The 20,549-nt window shown below is 38.9% G+C and overlaps 2 protein-coding genes across 7 annotated transcripts in view; both read left to right on the top strand.

Moving 5' to 3' along the window:
- The window catches only part of RBM34 (RNA binding motif protein 34), a 254,736-nt gene that overhangs the window by 149,266 nt on the left and 84,921 nt on the right, over positions 1-20,549 (top strand). The window lies entirely within an intron of this gene.
- ARID4B (AT-rich interaction domain 4B) overlaps positions 1-20,549 on the top strand; it is a 165,465-nt gene that overhangs the window by 90,578 nt on the left and 54,338 nt on the right. For all 6 annotated transcript variants that reach the window (XM_050769750.1, XM_050769744.1, XM_050769738.1 and 3 more), the window contains exons 9-16: positions 4,756-4,835; positions 8,025-8,101; positions 9,763-9,917; positions 14,949-15,021; positions 16,392-16,486; positions 18,343-18,440; positions 19,448-19,691; positions 20,033-20,208. In XM_050769750.1, coding sequence (XP_050625707.1) covers positions 4,756-4,835; positions 8,025-8,101; positions 9,763-9,917; positions 14,949-15,021; positions 16,392-16,486; positions 18,343-18,440; positions 19,448-19,691; positions 20,033-20,208 — 998 coding nt within the window. The remainder of the gene's footprint in view (positions 1-4,755; positions 4,836-8,024; positions 8,102-9,762; positions 9,918-14,948; positions 15,022-16,391; positions 16,487-18,342; positions 18,441-19,447; positions 19,692-20,032; positions 20,209-20,549) is intronic.

The raw sequence follows: 20,549 nt of genomic DNA, 5'->3' as shown, positions 1-20,549 counted from the left end.
AAAAAAAAGAATTATCTTGGCTGGGGTGCGGTGGCTGACACCTGTAATCCTAGCACTTTGGGAGGCCACAGTGGGCAGATCCCCTGAGGTCAGGGTTCGAGACCAGCCTGGCCAACAGGGAAAACCCCGTCTCTACTAAAAATACAAAAAAATTAGCTGGGTGTGGTGGCACATGCCTGTAATCCCAGCTACTCAGGAGGCTGAGGCAGGAGAATCGCTTGAACCCAGGAGGTGGAGGTTGCGTGAGCCAAGATCACGCCACTGCACTCCAGTGTGGGCGACAGAGCAAGACTTCCTCTCAAAAAAAAAAAGAAAAGAAACAAAGAAGGAATTATCTTGAACTCTTTAAAATTTTGATATGTCTGAATTGTCCTATGATGATTTTATCTGAAGACTATTGAGTCATTTGTATTAAACAGTGAGATCCACTTTTTTGTTTTTCGTGGAGACAGAGGCTTACTCTGTTACCCAGGTTAGAGTGCAGTGGTGCGATCCTGGCTCACTGCGGCCTTGACCTCCTGGGCTCAAGCAGTTCTCCCACCTCAGCCTCCTGAGTAGCTCACACTACAGGTGGAGACCACCACACCTGGCTAATTTTTAAATACTTTGTAAATATGAGGTCTCCCTATGCTGCCTAGGCTAGTCTTGAACTCCTGGATTCAAGTGACCCTCCCACCTTGGCCTCTCAGAGTGCTAGAATTACAGATGGTGGCTACTGAGGCCAGCCCGCATCTTTTACAAATATGTCCTCCCCCAACTTCATATTTAATAAGCTATAAACTTAAGATCCACTGATAAACAAAAGACACTTTGAAAGTACTGTTCTCCTCTTGTGTGACAAGTAATTCTCAAAATATCGAGAGACAGAATGGGTCAAAAATTATTCTCTGTCTCTGTTTTGTATGTTCTCACTTCCTTACTACAAATAATTAGCCAAATTATCCTCTAATGCTTTTTTCCCTTCTGTTAATGACATTTAATAAAATTTTTGTGTTCTCAAGACTAACAGATACTTGTTAAGTATGCATTTATCATATACCAAGTTCTGTTCAAAATATTTTACAAGGATAGACTCATTTACTGGTGTAGAGGTTTTTTGTTCTTGTGATCAATAAACTTTTCTTTTTTTTTTTCTTTTGAGATGGAGTTTCTTTCTTGTTGCCCAGGCTAGAGTGCAATGGCGCAATCTCGGCTCACTGCAACCTCTGCCTCCCAGGTTCAAGTGGTTCTCCAGCCTCAGCCTTCCCGAGTAGCTGGTATTACAAGCCACCACGCCTGGCTAATTTTGTATTTTTAGTAGAGACGGGGTTTCTCCAGGTTGGTCAGACTTGTCTCCAACTCCTGACCTCAGGTGATCTGCCCGCCTCAGCTTCCCAAAGTGTTGGGATTACAGGCGTGAGCCACAGTGCCCGGTGATGATTAATAAACTTTTCTCAACAATTTGTGGTTGAGAATCTGCTAACTCTTTATTCTCATTCTCTCATTTTCCTGCTCATTGACTAACAATTGCAGAAACTTAAGAAATGGGATTAAAACACTATTCTTTGTTTATATGTATTTGTGTGAAAACTTATGTCCATAATATATATAAACTCTTTTGTATATTTGTGGTTTTTATGCTAAACTAGGTAACCATGTTCTCAGATGAAAAAGAAACAGAACTATCTTTGTTTGTACTGTTTTCTACTTGTGATGTCCATTTACCCTTTTTAGTGAACATGTTTTCTTTCTTTATCTCCACTGCTTAGTTCAGTGTTGGGCACAAATTAAGTATCCAGTAAATGTCAGCTCTTGTAGTCATAATGAAAAATGAGGACAATTATTTGTTTTAATAAATATAAATATTTTATTATACCTTTGTACCTTCGTGTGTATCCATCCAACATTCAGTGGATACCTGTATGTATGGGGAGTGTGCTAGCACTTATTATTAAATAGGTATTATTATTTATCCCCATTTGGAGATAAGGAAACTGAGTATTAGCAGAGTTAAGTAAGTTGCCACACTTTGGGTTAATTATTAAGCTGAAAAAAAGCGTCTGTGTATGCGATTATTTATTTCTTCCTAAAGCCCTAGGATTCTTTGTGAGAATTTCTTTTGAAAGTATGTTTTAAGGCCAGCTGCGGTGGCTCACACCTGCAGTCCCAGCACTTTGGGAGACCGAGGCAGGCAGATCACCTGAGGTCAGGAGTTCAAGACCAGCCTGGCCAACATAATGAAACCCCTTCTCTACTAAAAATACAAAAATTTGCAGGGCATGGTGGCACGTGCTTGTAGTCCCAGCTACTTTGGAGGCTGAGGCAGGAGAATCGCTTGAACCTGGGAGGCAGAGGCTGCAGTGATCTGAGATCACACTGCTGCATTCCAACCTGGGTGACAGAGCAAGTTTTATATTTTATAAAACTGTTTTGCGGGCCAGGTGCGGCGGCTCACGCCTGTAATCCCAGCACTTTGGGAGGCCGAGGCAGGCTGATCACTTGATGTCAGGAGTTCGAGACTGGCCTGGCAAACATGGTGAAACCCCGTCTTTACTAAAGTACAAAAATTAGCCGAGCATGGTGGCGGGCACCTGTAATCCCAGCTACTTGGGAGGCTGAGGCAGGAGAATTGCTTGAACATGGGAGGTGGAGGTTGCAGTGAGCTGAGACCATGCCATAGCACTCCGGCCTAAGTGACAGCAAGACCCCATCTCAAACACACACACACACACACACACACACACACACCTGTTTTCTAAGTCTTTTTCTCAATATGAACATTAAATTTTTTAATGTTAGTATTTTGTGTTATTACTTTAAGCTTCTCACACCATAATCACTAAATAATTTCTTTGATGAAAATAAAAATATCTAAGGATTTTTAATATTGAAATGTTAATAATCTGTTTAGTCAACTATTTCATTTTTGTTTTTAAATTCTTAGAATTATTGATGTATGTTATCCCCTCCCAAAATTGAGATCCATTGGACAGTGATGGATAATTTTTGGTAACTAGACTGAAAAATTATGTTCTAAATTGACCAATCTTGATATAATCACAAAATAATATTTGTGTTTCTAATTTTTAAATTATTTTTATAAATCGAGTAAATTCAAAGTGTTTTAATAACATCCTAAGAAAATAGTTAACTGGGTTTGGTGGCCTGTGCCTATAGTCCCAGCTACTTGGGAGACTGAGGTGGGAGGATCGATTGAACCCTGGGAGGTTGAGTTTGCATTGAGTCGTGATCATGCCACTGCACAGAGTGAGACCTTGTCTCAAAAAAAAAAAAAAAAAAAAAGAAGAAGAAAAAGAAAAAGGAAACAACTGCATAGTCCCAGGAACATTTTATAAATAACTACCATGCACTGAGTATTTACCCTGACTAGGACTATGCTGAGCTTATTAATACAAGTAGTATTGTTTAATCCTAATTGAGACTTATTCTCCAGTCTCAATTTTTTATTTTGTTATCCAATTTCATTTTAAGAGGGGGAAATCTTAGATGCCATGGCTGATGCAGTTCTGCTTTTCAGTTTTTTTCACCAAGTTCTCCACTTCTAATCACCCTTTCAAGCTGTAATTCAGGATTCAGAATGTATTGCTGTATTTTCTTTAGGGTGATCTTATCCCCTTTTAAAGCTTCACTTGCAGAGATAACAAAGAGATAATCAAAGTGACCAAGAAAATAACATACATGGGTGAATGGGATAAAATGCGTGTTGTCATTCCTGTGGTAGAACTGGACAGTGAGCCCACTTACTCATACACCAGTGTCATCACTGGCCAAAGCTATCACATGTGCAGTTTTCAAAATCCTTAGCTCATCAGAGAAAAGTAATGAGTGGATTTGGCTCACAAGCCCCAAGTTTTAGACCCCGATATTCAGTCTGTGGACTCTCAAATTAATATCCTTGAGTCCAGTCCTCTACGCTCTGCTCCAGACCTGATTTTTCTGTTCACTATCTTCATTTGGATGTCTTTTAGCCACCTAAAACTTAATAGTCCCAAAACTCCTCTTCTTATCCCTTCCCTCTTGCACAAACTTGGCCCTTTTTTGTTGTTTTTCTTTCACAGTGAATAACCCTATCATCTACCTATTTGCACAAGGCAGAAAACTAAGCGTCCTCTTCTTGTTCATCTTTCTACTTCCCTTATTATCTTGGATATTTCTCATCCCTTTAATTTCCCATTGCCACCAGTTTACATCCAAGCCACTACCTCTCACTCAGATGATCACAATAGCTTAGTCTCTTTGCACAGTTGCCTTTGCATGGTCCATTTTCTTCATAGCAGCCAAAGCAGATTTTTAAAAGGAAAATCTATTATGACATTGTCTGGTTTCAGATTCTTTCAACAAAGATGTTAGATGTTATCCTAAGAATTAATATGGCCTACAAGGCTCTGGAAATTCTGGACCATTGTTTTTCTCTTAGCCATGATGTATCCCTTCAGATAAGGATCTAGCTCTATCTTTTTTCTATTTCTGACTAGAACTTCGTCCACAGCTTCATCCTAGTCATAGCTGTACTTTTGCTTTCAATGCTGTGTCTGTGCCAAAAAAAAAAAATCTAGATTATCCAGGCAGCTGGAAGGATGTAGGATACCAATTTAAAATTACTTGTGTGTGCTCCCATGTGTGTACCTGTTTACCCTCAAACTAAAATTAGTTTTTCAACTTCAAGCTTACACTTTTTAAAAGGATTTAAATAGTAGGTACTTACATAACTATGAGTTCTTTTAGTTATAATAGCTTCACCCTTTTTCTTAAAAGGTGGTTTGTCCTGATTGTAGTGATGAGATTGCTGTAAAAAAGGACAATATTCTTGTTCGATCTTTCAAAGATGGAAAATTGTAAGTATAATTTACTTGGTTTGAAAAACCAGTTTATAAATATATGCTGTTATTTTAAATTAGGATGTTAAATGATTGATTAGTTACCTTAGGCTTTTATTTTTCATCATATAGAATGTTTCAGAGTGACTGTTTTTCATATTATCTTAATGTGGTGTTGTCTTGTAGTATGTTTTTCCTTGCTCATTTTGGTAATCTTTTCCAAACTAGACACTCAGTACTGTCTAATTTGTCAACATTTGTCCACATAATCGCTGGTTATTTGAGGCAAATTTGCGATATCTAGCATATTTATTACTTTATTGATTTTTTTGTTTTGTTTTGTTTTTTTGAGACGGAGTCTCACTCTGACACCTAGGCTGGAGTGCAGTGGTGCAATTTCCACTCACTGCAACCTCCGCCTCCTGGGTTCAAGCGATTCTCCTGCCTCAGCCTCCTGAGTAACTGGGACTACAGGCGCATGCCACCACACCTGGCTAATTTTTATATTTTTAGTAGAGATGGGGTTTCACTGTGTTGTCCAGGCTGGTCTCGAACTCCTGACCTCATGATCTGCCCACCTCAGCCTCCCAAAGTGCTGGGATTATAGGCGTGAGCCATCGCGCCCGGCCTATTGATGTATTTTTTGACATTATTTCCTTAGGGTTTGTTCTTGATGGTCTAATTAGGAATTTCTGATTCTTCTACTAGTTATGTCTAATGGTTGTAGTGATACCTGTTAGATAATATTCAACTTTTTCAGTAGTCTGAGGATTAAAATGGGTTACTTGTATATGGATGGTAAGGGTTAAAAAAATGATTTATTTTTCTTTAAGAATTATATGACTAGAGAAGCCAGATATTTTATACAGAATTATATTGGGTGTAAATACCTTGAAAAGGTCGTTATGTTTTAAGATTTGGTGTTTGAATTTTCAAGTTCAGGAAAGGTATTTTTATCTTTAATTAATTAATTTTATTTATTATTTTTTTTTTGGTGAGGGTCTCACTCTTTCACCCAGGCTGGAGTGCAGTGACATGATCACGGCTCACTGCAGCCATGACCCTTTGGGCTCAGGTGATCCTTCACCTCAACTTCTCTTGAGTAGCTGGGACTACACCTGGCTATTTTTGTATTTTTCTGTAGCGATAGGGTTTCACCATGTTGGCTAGGCTGGTCTCGAACTCCTCAGCTCAAGCGATCCACATGTCCTGGCCTCCCAAAGTGCTGAGATTACAGCCGTGAGCCTCTGCACCCAGTCTGAAAAGTTAGCTTCAAAAACAGTATGTAGGCTGGGCACGGTGGCTCATGCCTGTAATCCCAGCACTTTGGGAGGCCTGAGCAGGCGGATCATGAGGTCAGGAGTTCCAGACCAGCCTGGCCAACATGGCGAAACTCTGTCTCTACTAAAAATACAAAATTAGCCAGGCATGGTGGTGGGCACCTGTAATCCCAGCTACTCAGGAGTCTGAGGCAGGAAAATCACTTGAACCTGGGAGATGGAGGGTGCAGTGAGCAGAAATAATGCCACTGTGTTCTGGCCTGGGCGACAAGAACAAGACTCCATCTCAAAAAAACAACAACAAAAAACAATATGTAGAACCCACTTTAACAAAATTGAGATAATCGGAGGAATTTGAGCACTGAAATTGAATACTGACTTGATATTAAATTATTGGGGGGTAGGGAAAATGGGAAAACGTTAGTAAAAGGACACAAACTTTTATTTGTAAGATGAATGAAATGTACAGGATCTGATGTACAGTATGGCAACTGCAACTGTAGTATTCTGGCAACCTCCCAAGTAGCTAGAACTACAGGTGTGTGCCACCATGCTCGGCAAATTTTTGTAGGTTTTTTTTGCCATATTGCCTAGGCTGTTCTTGAACTCCTGAGCTCAAGTGATCTGCCCACTTTGGCCCCCCAAAGTGTTGGGATTACAGTTGTGAGCCACTGTGTCCAACCTTTATTTATTTATTTTATTTTATTTACTTTTTTTGATAACGGAGTTTCACTCTTGTTGCCCAGGCTGGAGTGCAATGGCGCAATCTCAGCTCACTGCAACCTCTGCCTCGTTCAAGCGATTCTCGTACCTCAACTTCTCGAGTAGGTGGGACTACAGGCATGCACCACCATGCCCAGCTAATTTTGTAATTTTGTATTTTGAACTCCTGACCCCATGTGATCCACCCGCCTCGGTTTCGCAAAGTGCTGGGTTTACAGGTGTGAACCACTGCACCCAGCTCAACCTTTTTTTTAAGAGATGGGATCTTGCTCTGTTGCCTACTCTAGAGTGCAGTGGCACGATCATAGCTTACTGTAACCCTGCACTGGGTTTTCAGCTCAGCTCCCTGCCTCAGCCTCCTGAGTAGCTGGGACTACAGGCACATGCCACCACTCCTGGCTAATTCTTTTCTTACTTTTTTAGTTTGTCTGTGGAGACTGGGTCTCACTATGTTACCCATCCTGGTCTTGAACTTTGGCATGAAGCAGTCCTCCCACCTTGACCTCCCAAAGTGTTGGGATTACAGGCATGAATCACCATGCCTGGCCCCAAATATTTTATCATTATATTGCCATAAATCATTTTTGGCTGGGCATGGTGGCTCATGCCTATCATCCCAGCACTTTGGGAGGCCAAGGTGGGTGTATCAGTTGAGGTCAGGAGTTCAAGACCAACCTGTCCAACGTGGTGAAACCCCGTCTTTACTAAAAATACAAAAATTAGTCGGGTGGTAGTGGCATGTGCCTGTAATCCCAGCTACTCGGGAGGCTGAGGCAGGAGAATCCGCTTGAGCCTGGGAGGTGGAAGTAGAGATTGTGGTGAGCCAAGATTGTGCCACTGCACTCTAGTCTGGATGACAGAGTGAGACCCTGTCTCAAAAAAAAACCAAAACAACAACAACAAAAAAAAATCAAAATAATTTTCAGTGTTGCATTTAGGCAGGGGACTCTGGTATTTGGGAACACATTGGTGTTTATAAAGTATCTCTTATGGTAGGATCCTTCTGTAGATGATTACATATTTTAACATCCTGTCTTTTATGTTATTTTTGACTTGCTACTCTGTGTGCAATCACTTTTATTGTAAATGTCAACATTCTCATATTTTCAGTATCTTTCTGTGATATGTAATCATCTGGATTCTTAATTAATCTTAGTCATATTTTGGGTTTTTTTCTTCTTTTGTAATGAAAAATAATATATAGTACTTCAGTTCCAAGAAAAGATGTCCATGAAATTACTAGTGACACTGCACCAAAGCCTGATGCTGTATTAAAACAAGGTAAGGATAATCTTGGAATAAATTACAAGTACTGTAAAAACTGCTAAAGTGTTTTTGAAGATTAAATTTTTTTTTGCTCTTTAAAATTTTTTTTTAAAATTACGTTCTTATGGTTATATTTGGTTCCTTGTGACCTTTATTTTTATAAACCCATGTGTCTTCTGTGTTATAAATTTCCTTTTTTTTTTTTTTCTGGAGACAGAGTCTTGCTCTGTCGCCCAGGCTGGAGTGTGGCGCAATCTCGGCTCACTGCAACCTCTGCCTCCCAGGTTCAAGCAATTCTGTTGCCTCAGCCTCCTGAGTAACTGGGACTAAGGCACATGCCGTCATGCTCGGCTAATTTTTTGTTATTTTAATAGAGATGGGGTTTCACCGTGTTGCCCAGGCTGGTTTCGAACTCCTGAGCTCAGGCAGTCCACCCGCCTTGGCCTCCCAAAGTGTTAGAATTACAGGCATGAGCCGCTATACCCAGCCATAAGTTTCCTTTTTTTTCCTTTTTTTTTTTTAGCTTATAGTCAGGCATAATAATCTAGAATAATGGGAGAGAACTATGTAGTCAGCTATTGCTATAATCTGGTTTTTGCCTGGTAAATAAAATACTGGTTTCTGGGAATGGTAGAAGAAAGGAATCAAAGTAACTTTGGTTGTTTTTTTTTTTTTTTGAGACAGAGTCTTGTTCTGTCGCCCAGGCTGCAGTGCAGTGGTACAATCTCAGCTTGGTGCAACCTCTACCTCCTGGGTTCAAGAGATTGTCCTGCTTCAGTCTCCCAAGTAGCTGGGACTATAGGCGCCCACCACTATGCCCACCTAATTTTTGTGTGTTTAGTAGAGACAGAGTTTCACCAGGCTTGAACTCCTGAGCTCAGGCAGTCCGCCCGCCTTTGGGATTACAGGCATGAGCCATCACGCCTGGCTGAGGAATCAAAGTAATTTTGGTTTGGTATTTCTCACTAATGAATGTACATCCTTAACCACAAGGCTCCAGTAGTTTTATTTGAGGAGTATTTGGTAATTGCATCTGTCACTTGGTTTTTGGCACTGTAAATAGTTGTCTTCTCTTTGTCTTTATTCCTTGAATTCAGTAATATGCTATGTAGATTGGTTAAAATCATCAAGATTTTTTGGTATATAATTTATTCCCATATATTGTAAAATGAGAATAATCATGTCTAGCTAATTTTAGTTGAAGGTAATTCTTACCATAGTTTTAATTGAAGTTTAACTGAAAATGTAAAAATCATGTGTGGTCAATTTTCAGGTATTGTATATTTATTTTAATGGCTCTGTGCCTGGTATTAATACTGTTTGATAATTGTGTATTGCATAAGATATTACATGATTTCCTGTATTAAAGGTTTTTACTAGTGAAGCTTAATCTTTGTTTAAAAGAATAAAACTGCTCTTCTTTAATTTATTTGAACTTAAGTAATCTTCCAATGGTGGCAGTTTTGCCATCTATAAAATGACTACCTAATGCATAGGATGGATAGGATTAAATATATTGCTACATTTAAAAGCACTTAACACAGTTTCTGGTACATAGCAAACAATAAATGGTGGTATTGGCACAGTAGTTTTTGTTTCTTTATTGTGTTTAATACTTTTTGAGAAAACAGTTGTCTTAATTTCTTCAGTTCACATAGCTTATGGTCTGTTTCCAGCCTTTGAACAGGCACTTGAATTTCACAAAAGTAGAACTATTCCTGCTAACTGGAAGACTGAATTGAAAGAAGATAGCTCTAGCAGTGAAGCAGAGGAAGAAGAGGAGGAGGAAGATGATGAAAAAGAAAAGGAGGATAATAGCAGTGAAGAAGAGGTAAGTGAAAACAGCTGTGATACCTTTTAAAATTATAAATAACAGTTGGGTTTCTCTTGTGGGTTAGGATTTGGTATTAAGTCATTAATCAGATAAGTATTTTTAGTATGAGAAATATTTCATAATCTTGTATTTGTGATACTCATAATCAGGTAGTTTACTTGGTTACTTTAGATGTATGACCTTGTGAAATTAAAAATATTAAGTCTGATTATCCTAATAACCTCAAAAAGGTGTCTTAGTCTTCCCATGCTTTTGGTTTATGAGATGATTAAGAAAGTATCTACCAGGCCAGGTGCGGTGGCTCACACCTGTAATCCCAGCACTTTGGGAGGCCAAGGCAGGTGGATCACGAGGTCAGGAGATCGAGACCATCCTGGCTAACATGGTGAAACCCCGTCTCTACTAAAAATACAAAAAATTATACGGGCATGGTGGCGAGCGCCTGTAGTCCCAGCTACTCGGAAGGCTGAGGCAGGAGAATGGCATAAACTCGGGAGGCAGAGCTTGCAGTGAGCCGAGATCGCGCCACTGCACTCCAGCCTGGGTGACAGAGTGAGACTCCATCTCAAAAAAAAAAAAAAAAGTATCCACCTTGGCCAGGCACAGTGCCTCACAACCATAATCCCAGCACTTTGGGAGGCCAAAGCAGGCGGCTCGCTTGAACTCAGGAGTTCGAGACCAGACTGGGCAACATGGTAAAACCCCATCTCAACAAAAATAAAAATAATTAGCAGGGCATGTCAGCGCACTCCTGTAGCCCCAGCTACTGAGGAGGCTGTGTTGGGAGGATGGTCTGAGCCTTGGAGGTGGAGGTTGCAATGAGCCGTGAATTGACCATTGCCCTACATCCTGGGTGACAGAGCGAGAACCTGTCTTATTTTAAAAAAAAAAAACAAACCTACTTACCTAATACTTTAAAATGCTTTTTATTACCATGTAGACAGCTGTCACCTCATGAAATGTTTACATCGGCCGGGCGCGGTGGCTCAAGCCTGTAATCCCAGCACTTTGGGAGGCCGAGACGGGCAGATCACGAGGTCAGGAGATCGAGACCATCCTGGCTAACACGGTGAAACCCCGTCTCTACTAAAAAATACAAAAACTAGCCGGGCGAGGTGGCGGGCGCCTGTAGTCCCAGCTACTCGGGAGGCTGAGGCAGGAGAATGGTCTAAACCCGGGAGGCGGAGCTTGCAGTGAGCTGAGATCCGGCCACTGCACCCCAGCCTGGGCGACAGAGCAAGACTCTGTCTCAAAAAAAAAAAAAAAAAAAAAATGTTTACACCTCCATATTTTATTGATTTACCCAAAAAACTATAAAATACATCTTTCATTTAATATTTAAAAGAAAAATCAGGCGGGGCGCTGTGGCTCATGGTGGGATGAGTAATCCTAGCACTTTGTGAGGCCGAGATGGGCAGATCACGAGATCAGGAGTTCAAGGCCAGCTTAGCAACATGGTGAAACCCCGTGTCTACTAAAAATACAAAATAATTAGCCAGGTGTGGTGGTGGACACCTGTAATCCCAGCTAGTCGGGAGGCTGAGGCAGTAGAACTGCTTGAACCCGGGAGGTGGAGGTTGCAGGGAGCCGAGATCGCGCCATTGCACTCCCGCCCAGGTGACAGTGTGAGACCCTGTCTCAAAAAAAAAAAAAGAAGAAAAAGCAGAAAAGTAAAGATCAATATCTCTTTGATTCAGAGAATCTTGAATCATTTTATCTAAGACAAATGGGTAGATAGTTCTAATGAGATCATAAATAAGACATCTGGTTGTATGTGGATCAAAGAGCTCAAATTTTGGATTTTATTGTAACTGGTGCTGTAGGTCTGGCAGTGACAAGGTACTCTTTAATGGTTTGCTGAACAGCTTCATAAAAGTTAATGAGTGGTGCAGATAGTGAAGGCTACTATATTTGACCATGAAATGAAATGTATTTAATGTGTTTAGTAAATTTATTTGTCAGTATGTAGTATTTTAGATAAGTTATGAAATTCTGCCTTTTGGCTGGGCGCTGTGGCTCAAGCCTGTAATCCCAGCACTTTGGGAGGCCGAGACGGGCGGATCACAAGGTGAGGAGATTGAGACCATCCTGGCTAACCTGGTGAAACCCCGTCTCTACTAAAAAATACAAAAAAAAAACTAGCCGGGCGAGGTGGCGGGCGCCTGTAGTCCCAGCTACTCGGGAGGCTGAGGCAGGAGAATGGCATAAACCCGAAAGGTGGAGCTTGCAGTGAACTGAGATCCGGCCACTGCGCTCCAGTTTGGGCGACAGAGCGAGACTTTGTCTCAAAAAAAAAAAAAAAAAAAGAAATTCTGCCTTTTAACTGTAGTAAACTGTTAATGAAATGAGATTGTTTTGGAGGTTATATTTTAGGGTATAGTGATCTGTAATGACAGTGTGTAATGTAGAAATTTCCCTGCTTCAGTCTTCTCCCTGACTGCTTTCTATTTAAATTGCTAAAATGAGCAATCATTCCCTTGCTGCTAAAAACCTCCTGAGTAGCTTTTTGTCACTGTAAAAGTTAAGCTTTCATATAGAATCTCCTTTATAGTCTAATTCCTGCCTCAATTTTTTCTCATCATTTCTCTTTCTATGCCCTTTATTGAACTTTATGCTATAGCAATGTGAAATTACATATATTGCTGCTCCTCACTTTTGCATACACTAGTACCTCTGTAGGCACCACCTTTTCCTTCCCCTCCTTCCTTAGTCAGCATGGCATATTCCTGTTCAGTTTTCAGAACCCTACTTAGGTGCCATCTCTGTAAAGAGAAACCTGTGAACCATCACCTCTGTCACCTCAGGAAAACATCACTTCATTTGCTAGTCTAAACTACTACTGCTCCTGGCTGGGCATGGTGGCTCACGCCTGTAATCCCAGCACTTTGGGAAGCTGACGCGAGCAGATCACCTGAAGTCAGGAGTTTGAGACCAGTCTGGCCAACATGGTGAAACCCCATCTCCACTAAAAATACAAAAATGAGCTGGGTGTGGCCGGGTGTGGTGGCTCATGCCTGTAATCCCAGCACTTTGGTAGACCAAGGTGGGCAGATCACCTGAGGTCAGGAGATCGAGACCATCCTGGCTAACACGGTGAAACCCTGTCTTTTACTAAAAATACAAAAAAATTAGCTGGGCATGGTGGTGGATGCCTGTTCTCCCAGCTACTCAGGGGACTGAGGCAGGAGAATGGTGTGAACCCGGGAGGTGGAGCTTGCAGTGAGCGGCGATCACGCCACTGCACTCCAGCCTGGGTGACAGAGCAAGACTCCGTCTAAAAAATAAAAAATAAAAAATTAGCTGGGCGTGGTGGCAGGTACCTGTTATCCCAGCTACTCGGGAGGCTGAGGCAGCAGAATTGCTTGAACCCAGGAATCGGAGGTTGCAGTGAGCCAAGATCACACCACTGCACTCCAGCCTGGGCGACAGAGCAAGACTTTGTCTCAAAAACCAACCAAACGAACAAAAAACCCTACTACTGTTCCTTATACATATTTTTGTTTTATATTTGTTGTCTGTTTTTTCTCCCCCACAAATTTGTAAGTTCCTTAAAGTTAGGAATGCTGTCTTATTTGTATTCATACTTAAGAGTGTCTGTCATAGTGTGTAAAATATAACAAATGATAAATAGCTACCAAACCTTTTGGTGCTTAGTGTTTTCACAAGTGTTTTTGTAAAAGCAAATCTGCAGTATAGTGTAAACATTTTCTTGAGTTAAAAGCTTACCTTAAACGTTTTTGGAATAGAAATAAATTGGGCTGTTTATTAAAGTTAAATATTATACCATGGGAACATTTAAGATAACATCTAGAAAATAGGTGTCTTTAGATTTGAATTTGATCTCCTTACCAAAACCTGAATGTATGGAGTGTGTTTAAATTGAGAAATACAGATTCATCATTAGCAAATTAATGGTTGTCATTTATTTTTATTATTTATTTAAACCTAATAGTTTATCAACATGGGCTTTAAAAAAAAATACCTTTCTTTCATGTACTGGCTTTTAAAGTAAAAAGACAATCTCGCTAAAGCAGTGGCATTAGGCACATGATTTTCCAAATTTAAAAATGTTATATTTTGATTTATTTAGATTACCAGTTGAATATCCTAACTTTTACTATTACAAATATGTATATTTAAGCCAGAGTAACTGTAAAGCCTAGCTGTATGTTTGGAATCATTTTCTCTGCAGTTACTCCTAATCATGTTCTGTAATGGCAGGCTCCATAGCTTATTTTTCTTTTATTTGATTTAGCACCTAGCATAATGCCTACACTTACAGGTGCTCAAGTGTTTGTTGAATGGATGAAAGTCATTGAATTGATGAGTTCCTCAGTCTTACCTACTACCCTGCTCCTTGCAGGTTACTTCAGGACCAGCTTCCTGCTGCCACAGCCCTTGGCCACAGCAGCAAGAAGCTAGTCCCTCCCTTGTAATTGATAAATCAGGGAACTATTTTATTACTTGAAGATTTCTCTAAGTCTGAATCTTCAGGTATTGTAGATCAAGTTTGTTCCCCACTTTACTGATTATGTAAGCTTGAAGTATATACAGTGGGGCTGCATAAAATGAAGGATACTTGCACTTACAGCTAATGGGACCCATACTTTTATAGTTCCTTGAGGAGCAATAATAGAGTTAGTTTTGGTGTTTAACCCTGACCCAGTTTTGCATAAGTTGAGAGTAGGTATTCTTGAACCTGTGACCCTGATTTGAAAAATAGATCTCTGATATGGTTAAAAACAAACAAACACGAACAATCTTGCGAGTCCCTTTTCTCATTTGGGAGTTTTTACTGTGGGGATTCTAACTATTGAGATACTTTTTAAGACATATTCCTCTATAAAACATAAAATGTCTAGACTTATCTGGTTTTGAACAGCTTAGTGTTAAAAGAATAATTTTGATTAGGTAAAAAGCCTTTGAAGTATTTTAACGAACTCTAGTCTTTGCTGTTGGTAAGAAGTCTGCTTGTTTTATTAAAATGCTTAATTGTAGAAAATAATATTCTTCTGTGATTAAAATTAGGAAGAAATAGAACCATTTCCAGAAGAAAGGGAGAACTTTCTTCAGCAGTTGTACAAATTTATGGAGGACAGAGGTGAGTATTTTTTATTTATCCTTAACGTGGTAAGTTTTGGACATATAATTAGTATCCTAAAAATAAGAATAGAATTTTGTTTACTGAACTTTATGTCATCAGTAATTATGGCTGTCTTTTTGGCTCTGATATCACCAACACCTAGCATAGCACCTGTCACGTAACAAGTAGAATGAGGAATTTGATAGCTTTTTGACATATATTGTGGCTGTGGACACATAAATGCGCTTATTACCCTATCCTGCCAATCCCCTTACCTATCCATGGGACCCTAAAGAACAGTAGCAAAATGGGAATTAGGCCAGAAACAGAGAAGAAAGTGTGACAATCTCAGAGTGAGCCTTGGCTCAGCTTATTTAATCTGCCAAAAGCTGCTAAGGCCATGCAAGGATTGAAGGAAGAAGAATAACTTAGGGTAATGAACTAATCCTTCCGTAACCTCAACACTGTGGTTCTCGAGTTTATCTTCTTGGTCAGAGTCTACTTATTTTCTGGGAAGATGCTTGTAAGGGAGTAAGGAGAGACTTTCTAGCTGGAAGGGAAGGGCAAAATGAATAATTAGTGTTTAGAAACACCACAATACTCTGGGAATTGAATGTTTTTTAAATCCCTGATTGTAATGCTGATGAGTAGAAACTGGCTGTTTGTCATCTTTTGTTTTCATAAATGATAATGCCTAACACAATATAAGTATCTCTTCATTTTTCAATATAAAATGTCTTTGATTCTTGTATTATTTCTTTACATGAATGGAGGGTTGGCCTAAGAAGTATGCTGTTTGATAGGCTCTTGTATAAGATAAATGAAAAGGCAAAGAAAATGAATGAAATCTAATACTAGAGAAGAGTGAAAAAATATGATTAAGCCAGTCATATATTTTGCAGAAATGGCCATATGAGGCATTGTACCCCTACCTTGTTATCTTCTCTACCACTTTCTCATGGTTTGTTCGATTTAGCATCCTTGCCTTGCATTTTCTTGTGTTAGAATGAAACAAACAAACAAACATGTAGCTTTACTATAGAATCATTATTTAGAGTAGTAGTAAGTTGGTAGAATACAAAGAAAATGCCATAAAAGCAACTCTCATTGGGAAGCAGTTGTCTAGTATTTATTTACTTGCTCAGCAGAGGGAAGAAAGTATGAGAGAATGAAAATAAAAGATTTCAAAAATCTGGTTATGTGAAAAAATTTAAAGTGGCCATGGGCTTGTTTATGTGTAGACATCATGTCTTTGATTAACAAGATAATTTCTCATATATATATATATAAAAAATACTATAAATACTCAGTGGTATTATTTGAATCTTTTGAAATTTTAAATTAAAAATGTAGTGTGGATCTAATATAGTTTGTGTGTTCTGTAACAGGTACACCTATTAACAAACGACCTGTACTTGGATATCGAAATTTGAATCTTTTTAAGTTATTCAGACTTGTACACAAACTTGGAGGATTTGATAATGTGAGTACTGTAGTCAAACTGAAAAAACATCTTTTTCATGTAACATGTTTTCTCAGGTATCTGCTATCTCTGAAATTGTTTTTCTAAACAACAAAAAAAAGTTTTTCAGTAAAATCCTAAGAAGAAAATAAACTGGAAAGTACAGCTAGCCTTCTCAGACAAAATTTAAATTTTAAAGATTTTTTAGGTCAGGCATGGTGGCTCATGCCTGCAACCCCAACACTTTGGGAGGCCGAGGCGGGTAGATCCCTTTAGGCCAGGAGTTCGAGAACAGCCTGGCCAACATAGCAAAACCCCATCTCTACAAAAAATACAAAAATCAGCCAGTCGTGGTGATGCACACTTGTAATCCCAGCTACGTGGCAGGCTAAGGCACGAGAATCACTTGAACACAGGAGGCAGAGATTGCAGTGAGCCAAGATTGCACCGCTGCACTGCACTCCAGCCTGGGTGACAGAATGAGACTGTCTCAAAAAAAAAAAAAAAAAAAAAGATTTCTTTCATGTGAGCTTTCTGATAACTGTTAAATTGGTCAAACTTTCGTAAACCTCCTTTTTTAAATCGGAATCACAGCAGAGTCATATTGGTGGAAATCCTTCCTGTGTCTCTTTTTCACTAGACAGTGTGTTCCTTAAGAGCAAGGATCTGTCTTAATATTGTTTATATTCCTGTGTCTCTTTTTCACTAGACAGTGTGTTCCTTAAGAGCAAGGATCTGTCTTAATATTGTTTATATTCTTAATCCCTTTAATAATATACAGGGATTACGGCAGGAAATGTTTGTTGAACTGATCTGAAGAAATTATTTTAAGGTTGACATGATGTACAATACTTACCCAGGCTGGGCGCGGTGGCTCACGCCTGTAATCCCAGCACTTTGGGAGGCCGAGGCGGGCGGATCACGAGGTCAGGAGATCGAGACCATCCTGGCTAACACGGTGAAACCCCGTCTCTACTGAAAATACAAAAAATTAGCCAGGCGTGGTGGTGGGTGCCTGTAGTCTCAGCTACTCGTGAAGCTGAGGCAGGAGAATGGTGTGAACCTGGGAGGCAGAGCTTGCAGCGAGCCGAGATCGCGCTACTGCATTCCAGCCTGGGAAACAGAGCGAGACTCCGTCTCAAAAAATAAAAAAATAAAAAAGTATCCAATTGTGAATATTCTATGGAATAAAATACTTTACAAATTTTTGTAGAACTGCTTTCATTTATTAGCCTGTATATTTTATGGGAAATAATAAAACCTTTGAAAATGTTTGTCTCCGTTTCTTTGTTAAAAATTTTATTAAAGAGCCTGAATATTTTTCCATTTCCCATAACTGGGTTTATTTAAAAGTCAAATGGGACCAGTTATGGTGACTCATGCCTGTAATCTCAGCACTTTGGGAGGCTAAGGCCAGAGGATTGCTGGAGCCCAGGAGTTTGAGACCCGCCTGGGCAACATGGTGAGACTCCATCTCTACAAAAAAACATTTTAAAATTAGCCAGATGTGGTGGTGTGCGCCTAGTCCCAGCTACTTGGGTTGCTGAAGCAGGAAGATCCCTTGAGCCCAGAAGTTCAGGGCTGCAGTGAGCTGTGTTTGTGCCAATGTTGTTGCACTTTAGCCTAGGCAATAGAATGAGATCCTGTCTTCAAAAAGAAAAAAACAGAATGTCAAATGGCCTAATATTTCAACATTTATAATTTTGTGATATTTGTTAGAGTACTAAAACCTTTATTTTTAAACCAAATTTAGAATTTATCAAGTTTCTAAAAATTCTTTTGAGACTAGAACCAATAAATATAAAAATATACTGTATCTATCAAAATGTTATTACATTAACACCTTTTAAGAGTTTTTGTTTCACTTTGTCCATTAGATTGAAAGTGGAGCTGTTTGGAAACAAGTCTACCAAGATCTTGGAATCCCTGTCTTAAATTCAGCTGCAGGATACAATGTTAAATGTGCTTATAAAAAGTAAGTATAATTGATATGATTATCTTCAGTATTTTTACCTAGAAAGCAGGATGAAATTTACCTTTTAACTGAGGCTAATTGTTTCTTTAAAGAAATCAGAAAATTTTACTAGAGTAGTCATTCTGTGATAGCATTTTCTAAAGTGTATTTTGTGAATAGTAGATCTATGAGAAATTCTGTAAAGAAAGTTTTTGTGGCTAAGTACATTTGTCAAGTACTTCATAGAGGTTAAAAAGCTAATATTCTAAAGTCAAGTAAATCCACATTTGAATGCTAGTTCTGCCAATTGTTAGCTGTTTATGCCCTTGGGCCAGTTATTTGTTCTGCTAAGCCTCAGTTTCCTCGTTTGTAAAATGGAATGCTTGACTAGGCACGGTGGCTCACACCTGTAATTCCAGTACTTTGGAAAGCTGAGGCGGGCAGATCACTTGAGGTCAGGAGTTCAAGACCAGCCTGGCCAGCATGACAAAACCTTGTCTCCACTAAAAATACAAAAAATACCCTGGCATAGCGGTTCACGCCTGTAGTCCCAGATACTCAGGAGGCTGAGGCAGGAGAATTGCCTGAACCCAGGAGGTGGAGGTTGCAGTGAGCTGAGATCGTGCCACTGCACTTCAGCCTGAGCAACAGAGTGAGACTCTGTCTCCAAAAAAAAAAAAAAAAAAAAAAAAGATGCTGCTGCATGCCCCAAGATTACTGTAGTGACTACATGAGATTTACTAGGGGGTCCAGCCTCACACATAAGAAATGTTCAACAAATAGATGCTGTTATTGATACTATTAATAGCTGTTATTGTTATGACTCTGAGCACAGTTTTTTAAATGAATTTTTTGACAAAATTTTTTGTTTGCATTGAAAAGATTAGAAACAACTAGAATAAATTAGAATGTTAACATGGCCCAATATCTGAGAGTTTAGACAAAAGAAATGAATACACATTAAAAGTAACTCCATAGTTACATTTTGAAATGTTTTCACCAAATGTAATTTCTCTTCATGTTTCCAGATACTTATATGGTTTTGAGGAGTACTGTAGATCAGCCAACATTGAATTTCAGATGGCATTGCCAGAGAAAGTTGTTAACAAGCAATGTAAGGAGTGTGAAAATGTAAAAGAAGTAAAAGTTAAGGAGGAAAATGAAACAGAGATCAAAGAAATAAAGATGGAGGAGGAGAGGAATATAATACCGAAAGAAGAAAAGCCTATTGAGGATGAAATTGAAAGAAAAGAAAATATTAAGCCCTCTCTGGTAAATCAGATATTGTTAATTGTCCTTTGCTTTCTTTGGTATATTTTCCATATCCTCTGTAAAGTTCCAAAATCAATATATTATATAATATTACTTTTTATTATTTATTTTCTTCATTAAGTGCTACTTTTGTATAATTTTTATCATAATAACTTCAAAATAGCTGTTAGCTATTTTTGTCTAGTGCTTTAAAATAGCAGGAGTTTCTTAAAAGTAATTTATAACTTTTAATATTAGAATTGGTTGATACCTCCTGTTGCTAAGAGATAAACCATGGATGTAGGTTGAAAATTTTTACTTTTTTTACTTTTGTTGGTTTCTTTCCTTTGATCTTTTTCTAGGGAAGTAAAAAGAATTTATTAGAACCTATACCTACACATTCTGATCAGGAAAAAGAAGTTAACATTAAAAAACCAGAAGAAAATGAAAATGTGGACGACAAAGATGATGACACAACTAGGGTAGATGAATCCCTCAACATAAAGGTAGAAGCTGAGGAAGAAAAAGCAAAATCTGGGTAAGAAAATTGTTTTTGGTTACGATGCATTTCAGCTTGATGGATTCGTATCATTTTCTGTTTGTGTGTGTATATGTATGAATCTAAATTAATTGACAAAATATTAAATAATAGAGTGATTGGCATTTATTAATTAAATAGCATTCACTTCTTTCAGAGACCCTACCGATAGAAATTTGTAGAGAAAGATCATACTTTTGATCCATTCTTCTTGCTCTCATCATGGAAATTGATAAAATTTTTAGCTAGAGCAAAGTACTTTTTAGGTCTGCTGAATTACTTGATAATATAAACTTCAGGCTGTGTCCGTGTTTTATAGATTGTATGTTGGCTGTAGATTC

This window comes from Macaca thibetana, chromosome 1 (assembly GCF_024542745.1).
Source record: "Macaca thibetana thibetana isolate TM-01 chromosome 1, ASM2454274v1, whole genome shotgun sequence".
In the NCBI taxonomy this organism is placed as follows: domain Eukaryota; kingdom Metazoa; phylum Chordata; class Mammalia; order Primates; family Cercopithecidae; genus Macaca; species Macaca thibetana.
Note: the sequence above shows the minus strand (reverse complement) of the source record. Positions and strands in the feature narration are given on the sequence as shown.